The 20,654-nt window shown below is 35.2% G+C and overlaps 1 protein-coding gene across 4 annotated transcripts in view; it reads right to left on the bottom strand.

Annotated features, from left to right (window-relative positions):
* The window catches only part of TENM3 (teneurin transmembrane protein 3), a 763,383-nt gene that overhangs the window by 62,452 nt on the left and 680,277 nt on the right, over positions 1-20,654 (bottom strand). For all 4 annotated transcript variants that reach the window (XM_037831054.1, XM_037831055.1, XM_037831056.1 and 1 more), the window contains 5 exons: positions 13,216-13,432; positions 12,086-12,205; positions 11,259-11,520; positions 6,390-6,657; positions 2,809-2,952 (listed from right to left, as the gene is read on the bottom strand). In XM_037831054.1, coding sequence (XP_037686982.1) covers positions 2,809-2,952; positions 6,390-6,657; positions 11,259-11,520; positions 12,086-12,205; positions 13,216-13,432 — 1,011 coding nt within the window. The remainder of the gene's footprint in view (positions 1-2,808; positions 2,953-6,389; positions 6,658-11,258; positions 11,521-12,085; positions 12,206-13,215; positions 13,433-20,654) is intronic.

Here is a 20,654-nt window from a genome sequence, read left to right as displayed (position 1 = left end):
TTAAATAGTCTCATAGTTATAGATTTGAGTTGAGATTCTAATTTTATTCATTTTGCCATAAACACTTTATATAGATCAGTGGCTCCATTTTGGTCTGATGTAGACTGCACGGTCAGCTGTTATTGTTTCATGCATATTTCATGACTCTCCTCAGTGTGTTATTATCTGTAAAAACCACCTGCTGCTTTGACTTTAGAGCTACACATATTACATTTATTGAATTCTTTATGTTTCAGTGCAGTCCTGAGAGCCAATGGTTACACTTCTCAGCAGATACAGTGTTAAAAGAATCAATTTTATGAAAATATAAACAGGAAGCTTGAAAATGTGTTTCCCTCCTCACTTTGGAATAATTTTGAAGTGTAGAAGAGATCAGAATAATTATGTTCCCCTTATAGCTCAGCACATTTTCGGTGGATTCTGTGATTACTTTTTTAATGCTATGCTATTTGGGTGATGTAATGATTATAGCTAATTTACATAAAGAAATCAGATAAGGTAAAACAGGTTTATTCAAATTTGAGGGAAAAAAATCTAAATAAGGCTGTATCATAACTACAGAAGAAATGCATTTTGCCTTGAATATTCAAAGAATACATTAATGATACCTAAGATCCTTCTTTCTGTGATTAGGTTATTTGATAATTATGGAACTATAATTTCCTATCAGCCAGTTCTATAATTTTCATCAGAAGAATTCTACAAGCCAGCCTACTGCTCTACTGCACCTGATTTATTCAGTCATTACTTTGAACGATTGGCCCTTCTTGATTTTCCCCTTTTATGAAAGAATGGAAATATGAACATTAGAATGTTTATTTCCATGTTTTCAGGGTGTCTGCACAAACACGTGTCACTGTCTACATTTTTCCCTTTTCTTCCTTAATATATTTCCATAGCTCATCCACCTTGTCATGATTACACATCACTTTGTTTATCCAGTTAGACACATGTCACTTTGAAAAGCCACTACTTATCAAACTCTGCTCTTGAATAAAATTTGAAATCACAATCAATTCATCCCTTGACTTAGGTTCTACCTCAAATTTAAAAATAACACATTTTATAATTTAAAACATTTTTTGGAGGGTAGTTTTTACATCTGACCTGATATTTTATAAAAAGCTAACTATTTGGTTTAAGAATACATATATTAATAATAAATTATATTAATAAAATGGTTATATATAGTATACATTATACATGTATGTATATATATATATACACACAGAATATCTCTAAGTTTCTTAATCCAACTGAATACTATACTGAGCTCTGGGTTTCATAACAGTGTTAAATTACAGAGGACTCTCCTAGAGCTCTTTGCCCTCCTACTGGGTCATAACCTCTTGGGTGAAATCCTGTGGTTAATTTGTTGCTACTGTTGCTTCAGATACCCATTGATAAACCAAGAGAAGCCCTGAGATAATGCACGGAGCACCTTCCTTGGTTGGGAATCCTATTTTTCCGATGTATGCACTGCATATGGCTGGCACTAGTTATTGGGCTCTGCATCTAACCTTCTGGTGTGCAAAAATTACCAGTTGATGTCCAGGACACAATTGGGAAGGTGGGAGAGCTTAGTACTGTTACAAAACAGTGAAGGTGTGAAGGGTTTTTCTGGCTTTATTTTTCTTACAACTGACTTGTCAAAACTATTTTTGGCATTTTCAAGAACTATGACTTGGAAACTATAATTTTAGTACATTTGAAAGTTTTAAATGTACCCTAACTCCTACTAAAAAAATAAAAACGAATGAACATCAAAACAATGTTAATATAAAAAAGTGACCATTAACATAGTTAAACATTTAATTGTATTACATACTGAATACAACATTCTAAACCTTCCCAAACCTCTGCAAAGTAAAAAGCTGGATTATTTCGCTAAATTTGTGAAATTTTCTTCTCTGGCTACTTGCAAAGGGAGAGTAAAGAGTTACCAGTGTGATATAGTTTAGGACAGAAGGCTAAATATGCACTTGTAAATTATCTGAGATTCAGCCGGTATGTGGGCAAAATGTTAGAAACACAGTAAACACAACAGAATTTGTTTATAAATAATCTTCTTTATGAGATTAAGCTGGTCATGTTTTGCAAGTAATTTATGTTTTTTGGTTTTGTGATATCTAAAAGGAGAGAAACGTGTTTCTTCAGCATGTATTCTCCTATCAGATCTGCTACAAGTAACACCCTTGATTCTTGTTTCTTTTCTCAGATTATTCATTTATTTTTTGACTAATACTCACAAAGTCAAATAGTATATGTAACTCAATTTGAGTGGGAGAGTATTTTATTTCACAAATGCAGTCTAATTAGAACTGAAAAAATCTAGCCACTTAATTATAATAGACTTATTACCTAAAGATTAAGATCTATCAGGACTATTTTGGTAAAGTCAAATAGACTTTTGATTTTTCTTTACTGTTTTTTAATCCTCCCCTCCATTTTTGCTAAACTGTATTTAACTACTTTGTGATCACACTCATTGACTCACCATAGAATCAGACATTTCTAGATGAATCTGTGGTGAAGTCAGAGCCTACCATGTAATCCTTTCACTGCAGCACCAAAATCAGCCACATAACTGAATAGAAAAACTATTTTGGTGGTCAATAGATGAACATTTTAAAGTTCATTAAAACAGTATTTATTACCTAGTTCCCACTTTAGGCTTTTATAGTCTTTAAAAATATAGCTTTGGTATTTCTACTAAATGATTCTCTAGCATGCACAGGATAAAATGTTGGTGCAATCTAATTAATTTTGAAAGTGAACAATATCAACTGTCTATGAACAAGAACTTACCATTCTGAACATCCAACACATGATGTTTATCTAATGTCCAACCACCCATGTTGGAAGCATCTAATTCATAGCCTTGCAAAATGGCAGTCCTCTTTTCCCAGAGAGTCAGGTCCAAACAAGATTCATATTCATATCCAACTGACACTGGGATAAAAAAAAAAAAAAATCAAAGTTCTTCTCAACTTTGGTGGAAATACAATTTATTTTATTATTTTCATAAAACTGCTTTTTTCACAATTGTATTCCAAGACTATATATTTCCACTTATTTGTGAACAAAATTTATTTTTTATGTGAGAAGATTCTGATCACATCAAAAGTGTGTTTCTAAAAATCGTCTCCAAATATTATTTTCCATTGACTTATATAAAATTAGTGTTTTTTCCCCACACCACTGTTTCACAAAGGTGTTCACAGGAAATGATGTCCATATTGGGTAACTGATTAATTAAATCAGGTAAGGCAGAACCAAATGGTGATTAAATAATAGAAAACATTATTTTAGTTGTTATCTGAATAATTACAGCTATTTGGTTTCCAAGAGCATTAAGTTATGGGAAATATTTACATTATGCTCAATAGAAAAAAAGATAAGCAGGTTATAACACTATATTCAATGTGATTATTAGGACTGAAAAACAGTAAATTAATATGAATAATCACAAATTAAAACTTATCAGAGTTCAAAATGAAACACGCATTTTTAAAATTAGAACAAAGTGAACAGAGAAGTGACAATTATCTGATTAATTTGAACTAATCCAGTACAAATTAGATATTAATTTCACAATCACTTTGTGGCTCACACTCCCTTTGAACTGTTTAGTAGAAAAATCGGAGCAAAAAAGTAAATGAATAATGGAGGGGTATGGGTTGTTCAGGTGTTCTTATATTTTCAGGTAAAACAAATAGAACAAAAACCACACACTGTCCTTTAGTTTTTGATGTTCTGAACTTGAGCTAAAGCTATACTATATAATAATGCTGAGCGAAATAAGCCAGGCACAAAAAGAGAAATATTATATGCTGCCACTAATGTGAACATTGAACAATGTAAAATAAATGGTTTATAATGTAGAATGTAGGGGAACTAGCGATAGAGAGCAATTAATGGAGTGGGAATGATAACCCGATAAGAACAGATAAGCTATTGTGGGAAAATTTAACATTCTGGGAATGCCCAGAAATCACTATGGTTTGTTAATTTCTGATGGGTATGGTAGGAACAAGTTCACAGAAATGTTGCCATATTAAGTTATTTTCTTGGGGTAGAGCAGGAACATGTTGGAAGTGAAGTAGTTAATTTAGGTTAGTTGTCTTTTTCTTATTGCCTTGTTATATTATGGTTTGTTTGAAATGGTTTTTTTGCTGTATTTTTTTTTTATATAGTTAATTAAAAAAAAAAAGTTGAAAAAAAATGAAAAAAAATATGCATAGCCCCCTTTAGGAGCTGGTGGAGAATTCAGGAGTGTGGGCTTCCCCACCTTGATGGTTGCTGATGTGCTCACAGACATAGGGGACTGGTGGTTTGATGGGCTGAGCCCTCTACCACAGGACTCGCTCTTGGGGAGACTTGTTGCAAAGGAGAGGCTAGGCCTGCCTATAATTGTGCCTAAGAGCCTCCTCCCAAATGCCTCTTTGTTGCTCAGATGTGACCATCTCTCTAGCTAAGCCAACTTGGCAGGTGAAATCAATGCCCTCTCCCCTACGTGGGATCTGACACCCAGGGGAGTGAATCCCCCTGGCAACATGGACTACGACTCCCAGGGAGGAATCTAGACCCGGCATTGTGGGATGGAGAACATCTTCTTGACCAAAAGGGAAAGGAAATGAAATAAGTTTCAGTGGCAGAGAGATTCCAAAAGGAGCCAAGAGGTCACTCTGGTGGGCACTCTTACGCACAATACAGATAATCCTTTTTAGGTTCTAATGAATTGGAATAGCTAGCAGTAAATACCTGAAACTATCAAACTACAACCCAGAACTCTTGACTGTATAAAATGTAGCTTATGAGGGGTGACAATGAGATTGGGAAAGCCATATGGACCACACTCCCCTTTGTCCAGTGTATGGATGAAAGAGTAAACAAATTGGGGCAAAAAAAAAAAAAAAAAAAAAAAGCACCTAGTGTTCTTTTTTACTTTAATTGTTCTTTTTCACTTTAGTTTTTATTCTTATTATTTTTGTGTGTGGTAATGAAAATGTTCAAAAATTAATTTTGGTGATGAACGCACAACTATATAATGGTACTGTGAACAACTGAATGTATGCTTTGTGCGCTGCATGGTATGTGAATATATCTCAGTAAAAGTGAATTAAAAAAAAAGCTATACTATATATCACAACATGTCCAACTTTTAAATTTATTGTTCCAGTCATTCAGTTAAATGATTGGTTTGACTGATGGTTTAAGAATGTATTTCCAATGAATTGACTGGCCCTTCTAAGTAAAAAGAGCTGAAATAGATGTGGGCTCTTTCTCTAAGCCAACCTGGCAGGTGGACACATTGCCCTCCCCCCTACATGGGACATGACTCCTAGGGGTGTAGATCTCCCTAACAATGCTGGACATGACTCCCAGGGATGAGTCTGGACCTGGCCTGGTGAGATTGAGAAAGCCTTCTTAAGCAAAAAGGGGAAGAGGAATGAAACAAAGTAAAGTTTCAGGAGATGAGAGATTTCAAATGGAGTCAAGAGATCATTCTGGAGATTATTCTTATGAATTATATAGATATTCCTTTTTAGTTTTTGGTGTGTTGGAATGGCTAGAAGGAAATACCTGAAACTGTTGAACTGCAACCTGGTAGCTTTGATTCTTGAAGATGAGTGTATAACTGTATATTTTATATGGTGTGACCATGTGATTGTAGAGGACCTTGTGGCTCACACTCCCTTTGTTTAGTATATGGACAGGTGAGTAGAAAAATTGGGACAAAAAAGTAAATGAATAATGGGGGGTTGTTTAGGGTGTTCCTTTTTACTTTTATTTTCATTTTTTTTTGGAGTAATGAAAATGTTCAAAAATTCACTGTGGTGATGAATGCACAACTATATGATGATACTTTGAACAACCAATTGTATACTTTGGATGACTGTATGGTATGTGACTATCTCAATAAGATTGCAAGAAAAAAAAGCTGAAATAATTTTTGAACACAAATTTGTCTGATTTTGATACCCTGGTTAAATATCATCATGAGTTGAAACAGATAACGGAAAGCACAGAAAAGGATAGACAGGCTAGGCAGATAAGGTTAAAAATGAAAAAAAAAACCAAGGAAGAGACACATTAAGGAAAGCAACATTAAAAAAATGAATATGACGATGTAAAATATTATATTATTCAGAACATTCCTCTCAGATATAATTTCATTCAGAAACACTTATATTTTCTTCTTGTCATAGGGACTACGTTCCTTTTTCCCATGGTAGATCTAAACCAGGTATAACTTCCTTAGAACAAAATTACTGTCTTCCTATGCACTTATCTACATTGTCTTTCCGTGGGTTACAATGAGTTTTCTGATAGTTCTAACTGCAAGACAGTTTTTTAGATGCAGAAAAGATTTATATGGAACTTACCAACAGCTTCAGATAGACCATAGACCTTCTGATTATATGCATCTGTTTTATCCCATATAAAAGTATAGGCCAAGTTTGGTGAAGCAGGAAACCACTTTTGAAAGAGTCTTCCTACTACAGCTACCATAAGATGAACCTTCATTAAATTAAATGGTATAACAGACTGAGTCATAGTGATCTTCAGAACTGACTTATATCCTGCTGCTCTGGAACTCAAGTAGGAAAGTTTCAAATCTGTTCCTGGAATTGTGGTTTCTTCATGGAGTACCTAAGTTTGAGTAAAGCAGAAAGTTCAAAATGTGAATTTGTATGACTTACAAGATAAAATATGTTTAAAAGAATCTAATAAAGCAACTAAAATAAGGCACCAAAGACTCCCTATTCAAAAATATGCACAATTAAGAATAAGTGCTGTCAGCCCAATTTTCCTCCTCCTGTCATTGCTTCCTGAGTTAATCATACCTCAGGTGCTACCCTTCATCCAGGCACTGTGACTGCTCCATCAGGCCGACATGCACTGACTTGTTAGTTTAGCAGTCACAGTAGATTCTCACTAACCCATCTTTCACCCCAGTCACCCTGGAGAATTAGAGCACACATTTGTAAGATGGTTAACTCAGGACAGCTATGCGGTCCAGGCCAAAGATCTGATCGACACCAGCTGGCTGATTCAGGGACAAAACCTATGCCCATGGCCTCATCACCTGACTGGTCCCAGCCTATAAAAGCTGATATGATAACAAAAAAGACCAATTTATTTGGGTTAAGTCGTAGCAAATTCCAAATCCATGTTGAGAGATAATGTAACAATAGCACATTCTCATACTTCATTAAACATTGAGCTACTCACCACTGATTTTTATATGATGGTAAATAAGTGAATATTTTAAAGCTGTATAAATTTTTTCCCAGAGAGCAACTAATGTGTTATTGAATGCACAAAGCAGACAATACATGCATTTTGAACTGAGGCTGGATGGGAAAAAGTTAATATAATTATCTGCGTAAGGATTATCTCCTTTAAAAATTTTTAAAAATTGTATTTGTAACTCCAGAGGTACCAGTCACTGTGACTAGCTCAATGAACATAAACAAAATTTATACTGGCATATACAATATATGATGCCCTTAACTATTTTGAAATACATATTTTATGTAATTTGTAATATCTTGCTGAACAATTCAGATTCTCCTTCCCAATGTTCCTATTCATTTGTTTCATAATAATATCTCTTCCTGGGCTTAGACAATTTATGTGAAGTGCGAGGCAGTCTGTGTTCAAGAACCTTTGCCAGGATCTCACTACTTTATTCACTAATAATTAGTGTTCTCAAAGTCTTCTTCATATTTCCCTATTGAGATTCATTATTCAGACATAAAGGATTGTCTTTTCATGTTAGAAAGATCTTAGAATAGTGACTCAGTGTTCAGTAATGTTTCCTCTTTCTTCCCCATCACCTCTCACAGAGAACAGATTTAATGGAGTGGTTAGGAATGATGTATTTCTGCCATCTCCAAATTTTAATATCTTAAGTAGAACCCCTGAAACTAAGGACACAGCCATCAGTTTCCATATAAACAATCACACAGTTGGAAGCAGCACAAATGAATGGACTAAACAAACTTCCATTCTGGCACATGCATCAGTGTTGGCACAAAGAGGAATGCAATGCAATATAATAGATTAAGAACACACTGCTATAAATGATATACCAATTTATTACAATTAGGATTTTCCTTAACAAACATATTAACTGAATTCAGCCACAGAACTGTGTTAAGCAAAACAGTTTACAAACAGAAATTTTTTACCGCTCCATTAGACCCAGAGAAACTATTTAAGATTGACAGTACTTTTGTAGGACATTTGGGAATAGGTGTAGGGTCAATAATTAAACAAAACTCATTGTTCTCCCATCATCAGGTTGAAATATCAATGGGTTAGTTTGAAAGATAGATTCTGTGACTCCTGAACAGCCCTGAAAATAAAAGTGATTGGACCCTAAAGTATATATCATTTATTTCCTTTTAATTTTATTTTAAAAATAATTTTTTCTATATGTAAGACAGTCTTCCATTAATATGTATGTCCTATGATCTTCTAGGAGCTGCTTCTCTATTTCAAAATCTCATGTGTTATTCCTAATTTTAATAACTGATTATTGTCTCCGTCATCATTAACCTACTTCCATGGAACAAATATCTGTAATTTAGTTCACTAAAGCATGTGTTTCGCTTGTGTAATTTAACTTGACCATGCTATTTTGCATGAGTAGAAGTAAAAATCCAGCCCAGAGCGGGAAAATAAACTATTAAGACTACTTTGCCAGCTGAATGATCACTAACTCCCATTCTTGACCCCATTAAACATTCAGTTAGATAGAAAGTAAGTCCTGACAATTCTACCCCCCACATCTCTGTCTAATCCATCAGCTCTTCTCCATTTCCACTATCATTGTGTTTGTTAGGTGCTCCTCCTCCAAGCCCTGAATATGTATGGAAGTACAGTGAACAACAGACTGTTCACTTGTCTCTGTCCCCTATCAGTTATGCATTTTGCCACTTGAGTTATCTTTAGAGAAATGCTGAAAAAACTTTACTGGTTCCCTGGTTTCATATTGCTATTGGATGGCATTTCAGGGCCATTAATCAGGCCCCAGTCTTGTATGCTTCTTTCCCCTTAAATACCCTACATTTAAATTGCTCATCAGTTTTTACTATCACACTGTGCACACATTTCCTTCAACCTGGAATATCCTTCCCCTGCCCCCACCCCTTCTGCCTAATCATTCTTTAAGGCCGACCTCCTCAGTGATGCTTTCTTTGGCTTCCTTAGGAACTGATGTCTTTTGAACTTCCACAGTACTTTATTCAAATATTTATCACATTTAGAATGACTGGTTCTATGTCTTATTATGCTTTTTATTCCTGTAGAGTACCTGGTACCTAATAGTATCTCAGTAAATTTTTACTAAATGTTTGCTGACTTTATGAATGAATAGAAAAAAATGCTCCATGCATTTATAGAAACACTGACTATATGAAGCCATTTCAATGTCCTGGCTTGTTAGAAATTTGCCACATATAGACAAATAATGCCTCTAGGTTGTCTGTTTTAGGACTGCCTGAGGAGTTCAGAGTTACTACAAGATGGACCATGGGGTGGAAGCATTAAATTGAATAGTGTTACGATGAACTTACTAAGGTTTCTGCTCAAAGACTCTTGACTATTACACAGCAAATCATTGAGGTGTCTCTTCTGAATCATATTTGCCTGTGAGTCTTCTCCATATTTTGTTATGCTAGGCCTTCTTGGCTCACTTTTTAAATGTCTATCAACTCCCCCCTGGTGACCTCATCCCATGTTTTAAGTACATCAAGACACTGATGATTCAATTTATATTCTTAGTCCCAACCTTCTCCCTGGACTACACTGTTACATATCCACTTCTACCCATGTCTACCCCAACCCCCTTTGTTGAATGACCGTCACTTCTCCTCTAGACGACTGAGATTGCCCCCTAATTGGTCTCTTTCCTTCAACCCTTACCCTATATAGAATATTCTCAGCATAGGAACAACCATGATCCTTTAACGAAATAAATTAGTTTGCTGTTACTGCTCTGCTTAGAAACCCATAATGGCTTCCTGTTACTTAGAGTAGAAAAGTCCTTATTCTAGCCATGGCCTTCGGTAATTGCGATTTGTGTACCACCACTTTTACTCCACCCACACCAGCTGGCCTCCTTGCTATTCTTTGAACAAGCCAAGTATGTTTTCCTCTCGGAGCTTCTGAACTTGCTCTTTGCTCTGATTGGAATTCTCTTCCTCTGTTTTCATGGCTTATCCTTCAGTTTGTTAAAGTTTCTACTGAAATGTCACCTTATCAAAGAGATTCTCCCTGACTACACAGTATAAAAGTGCACTCTGTCTACTCTAACTACTTTATTATTTTTAATAAGCCTTATAACAACCTGACATATTAATTTGTTTATTGTCTCTTTCTACCAATTAGTTTGTTAAGCTCCTTGAAAGCTGGAACTTCATCTGTGGGGTTTTCTGCTCTGTTCCTATATAACAGGGCCAAGTCCATAACAGGTGTCCAATAAGTATCTGTGGAATGAATATGACAAAGCTGCTATGAGCTGTTGTATTTTAAAAAGCACCTTTTTTTTACTCAGCACTTTATGAAAAAGTCCATTATTATTGTACTTAATGTCCTGCCTTTAAGATCTGAAAGTTATTTCTAATTGGAGACATATGGAAAGGAAAACAATCCTCAGGTATTTCAGTAGATAAAAGTGAATAGTGAAATTATGGCTTTTTTTTCAAAAAGGTATATAGTTTTTTTTTTCCTGAGGAGAATAGGGCTTTATGAACTACAAATTAATAGAGCTTAAGACATGATAACTAAATTTTTTAGATGATAGTATCTTGAGAAAAATGAAACTTTTCTGTCAACATCTTTTCCAAGACTTTTTTTTTTACTTATGATAATAATTAAACAGTAAGTTATGGAGGATTATGACTATGTACTAAGTAAGTATGATTAGCACTTGCCACGAAGTCAGTCAGGCTGCCAGGTACATATAGGTGCTCATAACTTTTTTCAATGAATGAATGGATAAAAAAGCACATTTTCAGCTGTTGAATTTAAGTTGCTTTTCTGTTTGGTTACAACTAATAAATATATATAGATATAGCCTGAAGAAAAAATATTTTTTTATCTACTCTGGTGCACATACACATCACATTCTATTCTAGAGAATTATTTACGATAGCATTGGAATTCTGTAATCCTTTCTTACAAATCTTTGGAAATCACATGATCTGGTTTATTAAAAAATACTGCCTGCTAGAAGACTTTACCTGTGTTTCAGGAATAATGGGACTGTCTTCAGGAGAGGATCTGAAAAAGGTGGATAAAGGTGATGACACAATGATAGGATTTGGCCTCACAAATCCACTCAGATCACAGCTGGGAATGTCATTCTCTTCTTTCTTCATGACTAGGGTATCCATCACATAAAAGACATTCCATGGAATCCACACAGTGTGATACTGAGTGAGGAATGGGGATCGTTCAAATACCAAAGTTAGAGAAGCCCCACCATTTGCCACCAAGTCAAACCTAAGAAAAAACAAGATACACTTAGTGAATTATCTGGATCCCATATGCTACCAATATCCACTTCCTTAAATTAATATACTTTATAAAGAAAATCAGTGCTTTCCCACAACTTTTATGTTAAAAATTTTCAAGCCTGCAGGAATATTAAAAGAATTATACAAGGAAAACCCATATATTCTTTACCTAGATTCACCAATTTGGTAACATTTTGCCAAATTTGCTTTATCTGTTTATCTTTTTGCTCTTTGTGGAACCATCAGAGCTTAAGTTTTAGACATTATGAATGTCAACCCTAAATGTTTCAACATGTCTCTCCTAAGAAAAAGAACATTCTTCTACAAAACCACAATACTAGTATTGTCCCTTAAAAAAAGAAATTTTAAAGAAGAGCAGTATATCAGTACTTTAAATTTCTGCCTCAAGTACTGTCACAAATTTCTGGATTCTAAAACTTGTTACAATTCTACATTAAAAGGGACAATAAAACATTCTGGGTGATGCAAGAATGTCCAGGTTTTACACTTAAAATACTTCAAACAGAGATAATGTGATAGAACTAGCTCACATTCCATCCTGGCGGGTTATAGTATATCCATATTCCGGGTAATGGAAAAATGAGACATTTACTCCAATAAGTGGAGTTCCATCAGCAGTTAATACTTGGCCTCTGATGACAGATGCAAGGCTGTGGGAAAAGTAGAAGAATTAGAATGAACATTTGTCTTTTTAGGCCAACATTTTCATGATTTATAGATAATTCAACCTAAGGATAAAATAACACTATCATATGCAGTCAATTGTTATTCACAAAATCAGACCTGAAATACTCCCAAGACAATGCCTGTTTTAATTCAGTGTAATTTACATTCCTTAAATGTCTGGTGTTTACCCCGGGTTTTAATTCATTGCCATCTGTTTTTTGGAGAGTTATCAAGACCAATAATTAGAGATGAATTTTTAAAATTATAAACTCTCTGCTTCTTTGCATAAGTCATATATCTAGTGCTCACATGAAGTAAAGTATACTTTTCAGTTAATTCCAAGGCAATCCGTAAATCTGCAGGGACCAAGAAGTACGAGATTTAAGGGGACAATAAGGAACGTTTGTACAACAACTTTTAATCAACTGCTGGGCCTAACTGCATTAATGCTGTTAAATTACTGCAGACCCAGGAGTTCTAGTGTAAATCATCTTCTTTTGCTCAGTGAGACATAAGACACCTGCTCTCACTTACTGGTTTATTTTCAGGTCATTACTGCTCCGTAAAGCACCAAACAACTTACACAATCTTACTGCTGTGCTGTTAGCAGTTCCATTACATTAATTCATAATTTATTTTATTTAGTGAGCTCAGCTAAAAAAAAGTGTACTTGTTTTGCCTTTTAGGGTCTTTTCATTGCTTCTTTAGAAACATTTCCAACTGTGGTAACAAAACAACTAGTTAAATGAAGATTTATTGACTCCTTAATGGAATGTCCTGTTATATCTAAGTTGTTGAAATTGACAAAGTATGTGTGCGGACTGTGTCAAACATGCTTGAAAGGCAAAGTTTGGTGAAGAATTTGCCGAAGAGGAAAAACTGCATTTTTGTAAAAACACATTTCTCAAATTGACAGTCATCAGCATTTAACATAAAGTGCATATGACTGTTGGTAAAATCACTACAAATCTATATAAGAAAAATATGCATTAACCTCTTATTGAAAGGACTTTCTCCAGGTATAACATGGGTGCTATCAGATCCTATAAGAAAACTGATTCGATCATAGAAGGATTTGGCAGCTTGCTGAGATGGTGATTGTAAGCTTTGGCTAATGACGTCCTGGGGATCAGGCAGTCCACGACAGTAGGGCTGGTTTTGGCAGGAACTCTGTAAGCAGCAATCAGGATCCATGCAGTCAATGAGTCCATCTGTAGAGAGAAATGTAGACCAAAAGACAATTCTTTTTATGCCATGATGTGGAATGCTTTTTTGTTTGGTTTGTTTGTTTACATCAGTGACACCCCCCCCCCATCTTATAGTGCTTTCTGAAACATACTTTTTGAAACCAGATGAAATATAAATACAACACTTGCAAGCAGCTTTCATGTAAAGTAAATATTAGGATTGGAAATGGTTGAAAAGAATCATATAATAGTGATTCTGAGTAAGAAATTTAAAAAATTACTGATAAGAACAATCTCTCAGTAGTGCAAAGGAATGTGGATTAGTTTTAAGTATAATGACTCAAGCCTTCTGTGTTTTAGAGAAAATGTACTAGGAGTTAACAGAGTTAAGTGTGCATGGTAAATGGATAGAGACCTACCTAGGGTAAAGCTCTAAAATTTGGGAAAAAATCAGAAAACAACCGTCTGTGAATGAAGCAAATATAAATCAACACAAAATGGATTAAGATTAGCCAGTTGCCTTTCAAGGATATAGCTCTCTTAAGAAAGGATCTATAAAATGTGTTCCAGATAAAATTAAGGCATTTCCCAAAATTTCCACAGGAGCTTGAGCCCGTAGTATACTTCCCCTAAAATGGACGTATTAATTAAAAATGTGGTAAGTGTAAATATTGGAATTTATAAGATCCATCATGAAACAATGACCTACAGTGTTGGTGATATAACAGGAGTAATGGATAGAATTTTCTTATGACTTCTCCAGGAATATCAAAAGGAAACTACATTCAATTGTCCATGTAAGTAGTTCATTTGAAACATGTAAGCCCACCTATTAGTAGAAGAGTATGTCAGGTTATGATTGTTCGATGTCATTGTTCTTTAAGGTCATTATTCACTGACCAGTTGATGCAAGAATTTTGGTTTGCTTGGCAGTTATATTTCTTAGTATAGGTTAATAAAAACGTTGTTTCTGAAGACTTAAATCACTTTTTGGGGAGTTGACAAAATAGTTTTAGCATCTTTAAGCCTAAGCATCAGGTCTTGGTGTGACCCTATTATAGTAAGCTCAGCTTAAAACATCTAGTTAACCTGTATGTTTTACATGTGTGTTTTTGAATAACTTTTATTTTAAAAAACAACAGTAGTCACTTATTTGCTGTAGGCCATTTTTAAATAGAATGTAAGCCATAGACTGCAAGCAAGCCCTTTCATTATCTGAAAGCAAACTGAGACAAAAGAAAATAGTCTAAATTGAGTTAAATTGCTCAGTCTAGCAAGTAGATCAACAACAACACAAGTAAGGTGAGAAACAAGAGACAAGAGGGCCTGGCTCAGTGCCCTAAAGCCATTTTGCCTAACTGAAGAAGGCTGCAGTGAACATTTGTGATTTCCTTCCTAATACTCATTTTCCTTTCCTTAGGCAACAGCTCTAAATGTTCATTTGGGTATGCAGCCCTCTCCAATTCTCAATGAAGGGAGACTGAGTCCATCATGCTTGGTTCAGAAATGTACACGTGACCTAATGTCAATCTCAGGAAGTGTCTGAAAAGAGACTCCTTCTTACACCCTCCCCTCTTTCGTCACCCCCCCCCTGCCAAAACACCACCTTTCTGGGAATGAAGCTATCCTAGAGGAAGCGGACTCAAGGGCTTGCGATAAAGACAGCCGGTCATAGTGGCTGACATCTTCAGGGTTTCTGCAAAAAACCGCACCATCTGACCTAAGCTTTTCAGTTAATGGAAGCCAAGGAATTCCCTTTCTCCTTAAACCTGCTTGGGTTGAATTTTCTGTTATTTACAACTGATGGAGACCTAGCTTATCCAGAAACAGTAACTAAAAATCTTCTCACTATTTTCCTTGAAGTTGAAAAAGAAATAGCTCAATCAGTAAATACTTAAATTTAATTTATGGTGTTGAACCTTATTTTACATCAATATTAAAATTTTTTGTTACCAAAATATCTGTACACACAAAAAAATGTATGGGCCAGAATTTCTGATGGGCAGATCTTATTACATGTTTTTCCTTATGACAGTTTTACACTTACATTTTCAAAATAATGAACTTTATTTTAAACTGCATTTTTATTCCTTTGACAAATTTTAGTCATATTTTAAGAAAATCAAATGAAACTAAGCTTTGAAATTTTATATAAATTTATCAAAATATTACTTTCTTAGCCAAAAGGCCATGAAGATGAAAAATGCTTAAATATTTCTCAATACATTTAGTGGAAGAAAGAGTATATGAAACTATGCTGTAATCTGATTTTTCCATGAGGATATATAATAATAATAATGTAATATGTTGTATTTCTTCTACATCTCTCTCAAAGAAATAGCAGAGTTATTAAACTTAGGTTTCCAAAGTAGGAGACTTTTGACCTGTTGTACCAAGATCATCTGGCTTCCAAAAGACAATTAAAAATTACCTTTTCAGAAGCAATTCCTGATTATATGTGGAGATTTCATGAGGAATCTTTAATATGCATTTTATGATACATTTAAGAAATTTTACTCCAGGGATTTGGAATGAGTACTTGGGAGAGCAATTTAACAATAATATTTGATACTCTGGCAGGTTTTTCCTTTACACTCATTTAACATAAACAGAAACTACTGAATAGGGTAAGTAGTTTCAAATATTATATTTCCTCTCCATTAATCTGGCAAATTAAGGGTTAGATGCCCCTCACCTTCTCCTCTGCAACCTCTTCCATACTCCCACAGTGTCTTCCCTTAGGCAAAATATGCTACAGGTGCCAAAGAAGAATGCTCAGATTTAGTCATTCATCTTTGTTTGTTAGTTTATAAAAAGCAAATATACAACTGGCATGTAGCCTACAGGTCATAAAGCTGCATGAGATTGACACCTTTTGAACTAATCAGCTGGAAATGCGTTTCTACAAGCCTCTTTGCTGACATTAATCAGACAAACAATCTCATTCTCAACAGCCAAGATGCAGGGACACACGCTTTGTTATTTTTCTGCAAAGTTTATCTCGGTAACTTGCCTAAGCAAGTGACGGATGGTTATGAATCCGGCTCCCTGTAACTTGAGGAAACATTTTTCATTCTTTATACTTATATAGCTAGGGCTATCTAGTACAACTAAGTTGATTACCCACTTGCTTAAATGTGTTGTGTCGTAAAATTGTCTTCATGGAATAGCTTCTCAAATTCCTCAAGATTCCATTTTACTCACAGGAATTATTAGGTTGGCTTAAATGTATATTGGCTTGGAAGCTGAATCTAATAGCATTAATCATAAAGAATCTAAAGAAAATCAGAAATGTTCAAAACCCACTGAATAACAACCTCAATTATCAGTTAAAAGCCTTTCTTTTTTCAGTTTAGGCCTTCCAATGTAAGTGGTACTTTGATGTAAAGTGGCTTAATCCTTAATATTGTTTCTCTAGTCTTCTTTTCTGACCACATTTTTATTTTTTATTTTTATTTATTTATTTTTTAAATCTTCATTTTACTGAGATATATTCACATACCACGCATTCATACAAAACAAATCGTACATTCGATTGTTCACAGTACCATTACATAGTTGTACATTCATCACCTAAATCAATCCCTGACACCTTCATTACTACACACACAAAAATAACAAGAATAATAATTAAAGTGAAAAAGAGTAATTAAAGTAAAAAAGAACACTGGGTACCTTTGTCTGTTTGTTTCCTTCCCCTATTTTTCTACTCATCCATCCATAAAGTAGACAAAGGGGAGTGTGGTCCATATGGCTTTCCCAATCCCATTGTCACGCCTCATAAGCTACATTTTTATACAATTGTCTTCGAGATTCATGGGTTCTGGGTTGTAGTTTGATAGTTTCGGGTATCCACCACCAGCTACCCCAATTCTTTAGAACCTAAAAAGGGTTGTCTAAATTGTGCGTAAGAGTGCCCACCAGAGTGACCTCTCGGCTCCTTTTGGAATCTCTCTGCCACTGAAGCTTATTTCATTTCCTTTCACATCCCCCTTTTGGTCAAGATGTTCTCCATCCCATGATGCCAGGTCTACATTCCTCCCTGGGAGTCACATTCCACGTTGCCAGGGAGATTCACTCCCTTGGGTGTCCGATCGCACGTAGGGGGGATCTGACCACATTTTTAAACAGGTTTCTTTCTATTCTTCCTTAAGGCAGTCATGTTGGTCTATAATAGTGGTTGGCAAACTTTCTGTAAAGAGCCAGATGGTAAATATTTTAGGCTTTTGGGGCCACACAGTCTCTGTTTTAACTATTCCCTTTGCTGTTTTATGTGAAGGTAGCCATAGACAGCATGTAAGTGAATGGGTGTGACTATGTTTTAATTAAACTTTATTTATAAAAACAGGCTTTGTCTCTACCGGGCCTTAGTTTGTGGACCCCTCCCCTCCTCTATAGGTCAGGTCCATGATTTTGCTTCAAAATTTCTACCTTTCTACCTGTGCCGGTTTGAATGTATTATGTCTCCCAGAAAAAGCCATATTCTTTGATGCAATCTTGTGGGGCAGACATAATAGTGGGGATTAAGTTGGAACGTTTGGATTAGGTTGTTTGCATGGAGATGCGCCCCACCCAACTGTAGATGATAACTGACGGGATATTTCCATGGAGGCGTGGCCCCACCCATTCAGGGTGGGCCTTGATCAGTGGAGCCATATAAATGAACTGACTCAAAGAGAAGGAACTCAGTGCAGCTGCGAGTGATGTGTTGAAGAGGAGCAAGCTTGTTAGAGAGGAACGTCCTGGGAGAAAGCCATTTTTGAAACCAGAACTTTGGAGCAGACGCCAGCCACATGCCTTCCCAGCTAACAGAGGTTTTCCAGACACCATTGGCCATCCTCCAGTGAAGGTACCCAATTACTGATGTGTTACCTTGGATACTTTATGGTCTTAAGACTGTAACTGTGTAGCGAAATAAACCCCCTTTTTATAAAAGCCAATCCATCTCTGGTGTTTTGCATTCTGCAGCATTAGCAAACTAGAACACTACCATTCCTTATTTCCTTTCATTCTTCAGATCATTCTTAATATTTTGTGCAAATTTAAATGATGTACATTTTTCCAGATTATTAAAATTTCTGACTCCAGGTCTTTCATCCTAGGTGACCCTCTCTGCTGGCTTTGCTCTGTTTGTCAGATCTCTCACATCTTTCTTTCAAGCACATATAGGTATTTTTGTTTGTTCTTCAAAACCTTGTCTGACTGGGTAACCAGTCACTAGCCTCTTTTTGATGAATTTTCTTTTTCTCTAAAGATAATTAATGTTTAACCCCCACAGTATTTGGAAGGCCCCCAGACTGCATGGTAATTTGAAATTAGAGGTAGAATTTCTGTGGCACTATTTTATTTGGGTTTCAGAATTCATTATTCTTTTTAGTCACCATTCTCTAATATGCATGAACATCGTCTGGTCATTAGTGAATTAGGATCATGTTTGTTTTATTTTTCTTGGTTTGTCTACGTCAGCACACTTGGGAGCTTCAGTCTCATATTCAGCTTATGACTCCAGGCTGGTCATTTTCCTGAATTCCAAACCCATAAATTGCCTTCTAGGTATTTTCACTTGGATACTCCACAGGCATGTCAAACTCAATACGTCTAAAACCCAACATATGCTCTTCTCCCCAAACTTGTTACTTCTTTATTTCTTATTTCAGTGAATGGTACCACCATCCACCCACTCAGTTTCTTAAAGTAGAAAGCTGGATGCAATGCTTGGCTCCTCTTTTCCCCTTCTCTTTTCTCTGCACTCAATCAATTGCAAATTTTTTCTTTTCTTCATCCAAAATATCTCTTGAATCGTCTGTTTCATTCAATTTCACTAACTTTCAGGCCACCATTATTATCTCTTAATAAGATTTTGACAATAGCTTGGCCTTCTTGGTTCCAGTCTTGGCCTCAGACATCCATTTTCTACACTTTGGCCAGAGTAATCTTTTTAGAAGTCAAATTTGATTATTTCACTTCTCTAATTAAATCACTACTGTTGCTTGGTTCCCCATGCCTTCTGAGTAAAGTCAGAACACCTTAACATGGCTTACAAACCTTAATAGCTCATAAGGCCTTTTATGATTACTGTTTCCTCTGCCTAGAGATGCCCATATTCTATTTATCCTTCTGGAATCACTCAAATGTCACAATCCAGAGAAATTGTTACTCCCATTAGTAATGTGTACTATTTTCTTAATGTGACAGTTGTCTGTTTAAGCTCCTTGAGGGCAAATCTAGTTCACTGTTGGATCCCCACACCTGGTATATTTCTTGGTGCAGAGAAGGCATTTAAAATGTTTGCTTAAATGAAGAAAGAATGACTAAGTTCCTAGAGTTTGTGAGATCTAAATGGGTGCAAATGATGTCTCAGAAGCACATCAGATGACGTTATAAGACATACATGGAAGAACCTTGAAAACATTACACTCAGTGAAATAAGCAAGGTATCTATGGACAAATATATGCTATCACCTATAAAAAGATGACTAGAATCAGCAAATTTGTAGAGATAGAAAGCAGCTTAGAAGTTACTGAATAGGAGGATAGGAGGGGGTAGAGGTAGTGTTTGTATAAAATAAATGAAAGGTCTGGACATGCCAAAACAAAAACAAAAACAAAAACAAAACAATATTAGAGATACTCTGGCTTTGTTTTATCATGCTTCTCTTACCTTCAGAGACACTATACTTAATCCTGAATTCCTGCTTCTTTTGACTCCAATAGGTATTGAACAAATACTCTCAATTAATTGGATATTAAGCAGTCTAAAAAGAATTTAAGTATTAAGAGAAGTTATATGAAATAATTTGTATAATCTTACAAAAAGAAAGATCCTACTTAAGAAGACACAAAAACCAGAACTCCTGAATGAAAAGATAAACTTCATAAAATTGTCCGTGTATCAACTGAAAATTTCTGCATGACAAAAAGACACCATTAACAAAATTAAAAGATAGTGAAAACCTGGGATAAAATATCTACCACACTGAAGAAAGAATTAATAAGTAGTATATATAAAGATCTCCCAAAAGTCTAATAAATGGTGGTGATGGTAGCACAACATTGTAAATCTAACTGACACCACTGAATTATGTATTTAATGTGGTTAAAAGAGGAAATCTAAGGTGGTATATATGTTACCAAAATAAAAAAAATTAACAAAAAAACCCAATAGGCTGTACAACACAGTGTACCATGATCTAAGCTATGGAGTATAGTTAATAGTATAATTAAAATAATATTATCACTTATAACA

Source organism: Choloepus didactylus, chromosome 3 (assembly GCF_015220235.1).
Source record: "Choloepus didactylus isolate mChoDid1 chromosome 3, mChoDid1.pri, whole genome shotgun sequence".
In the NCBI taxonomy this organism is placed as follows: domain Eukaryota; kingdom Metazoa; phylum Chordata; class Mammalia; order Pilosa; family Megalonychidae; genus Choloepus; species Choloepus didactylus.
This window is presented reverse-complemented; position numbering and strand designations above follow the sequence as displayed.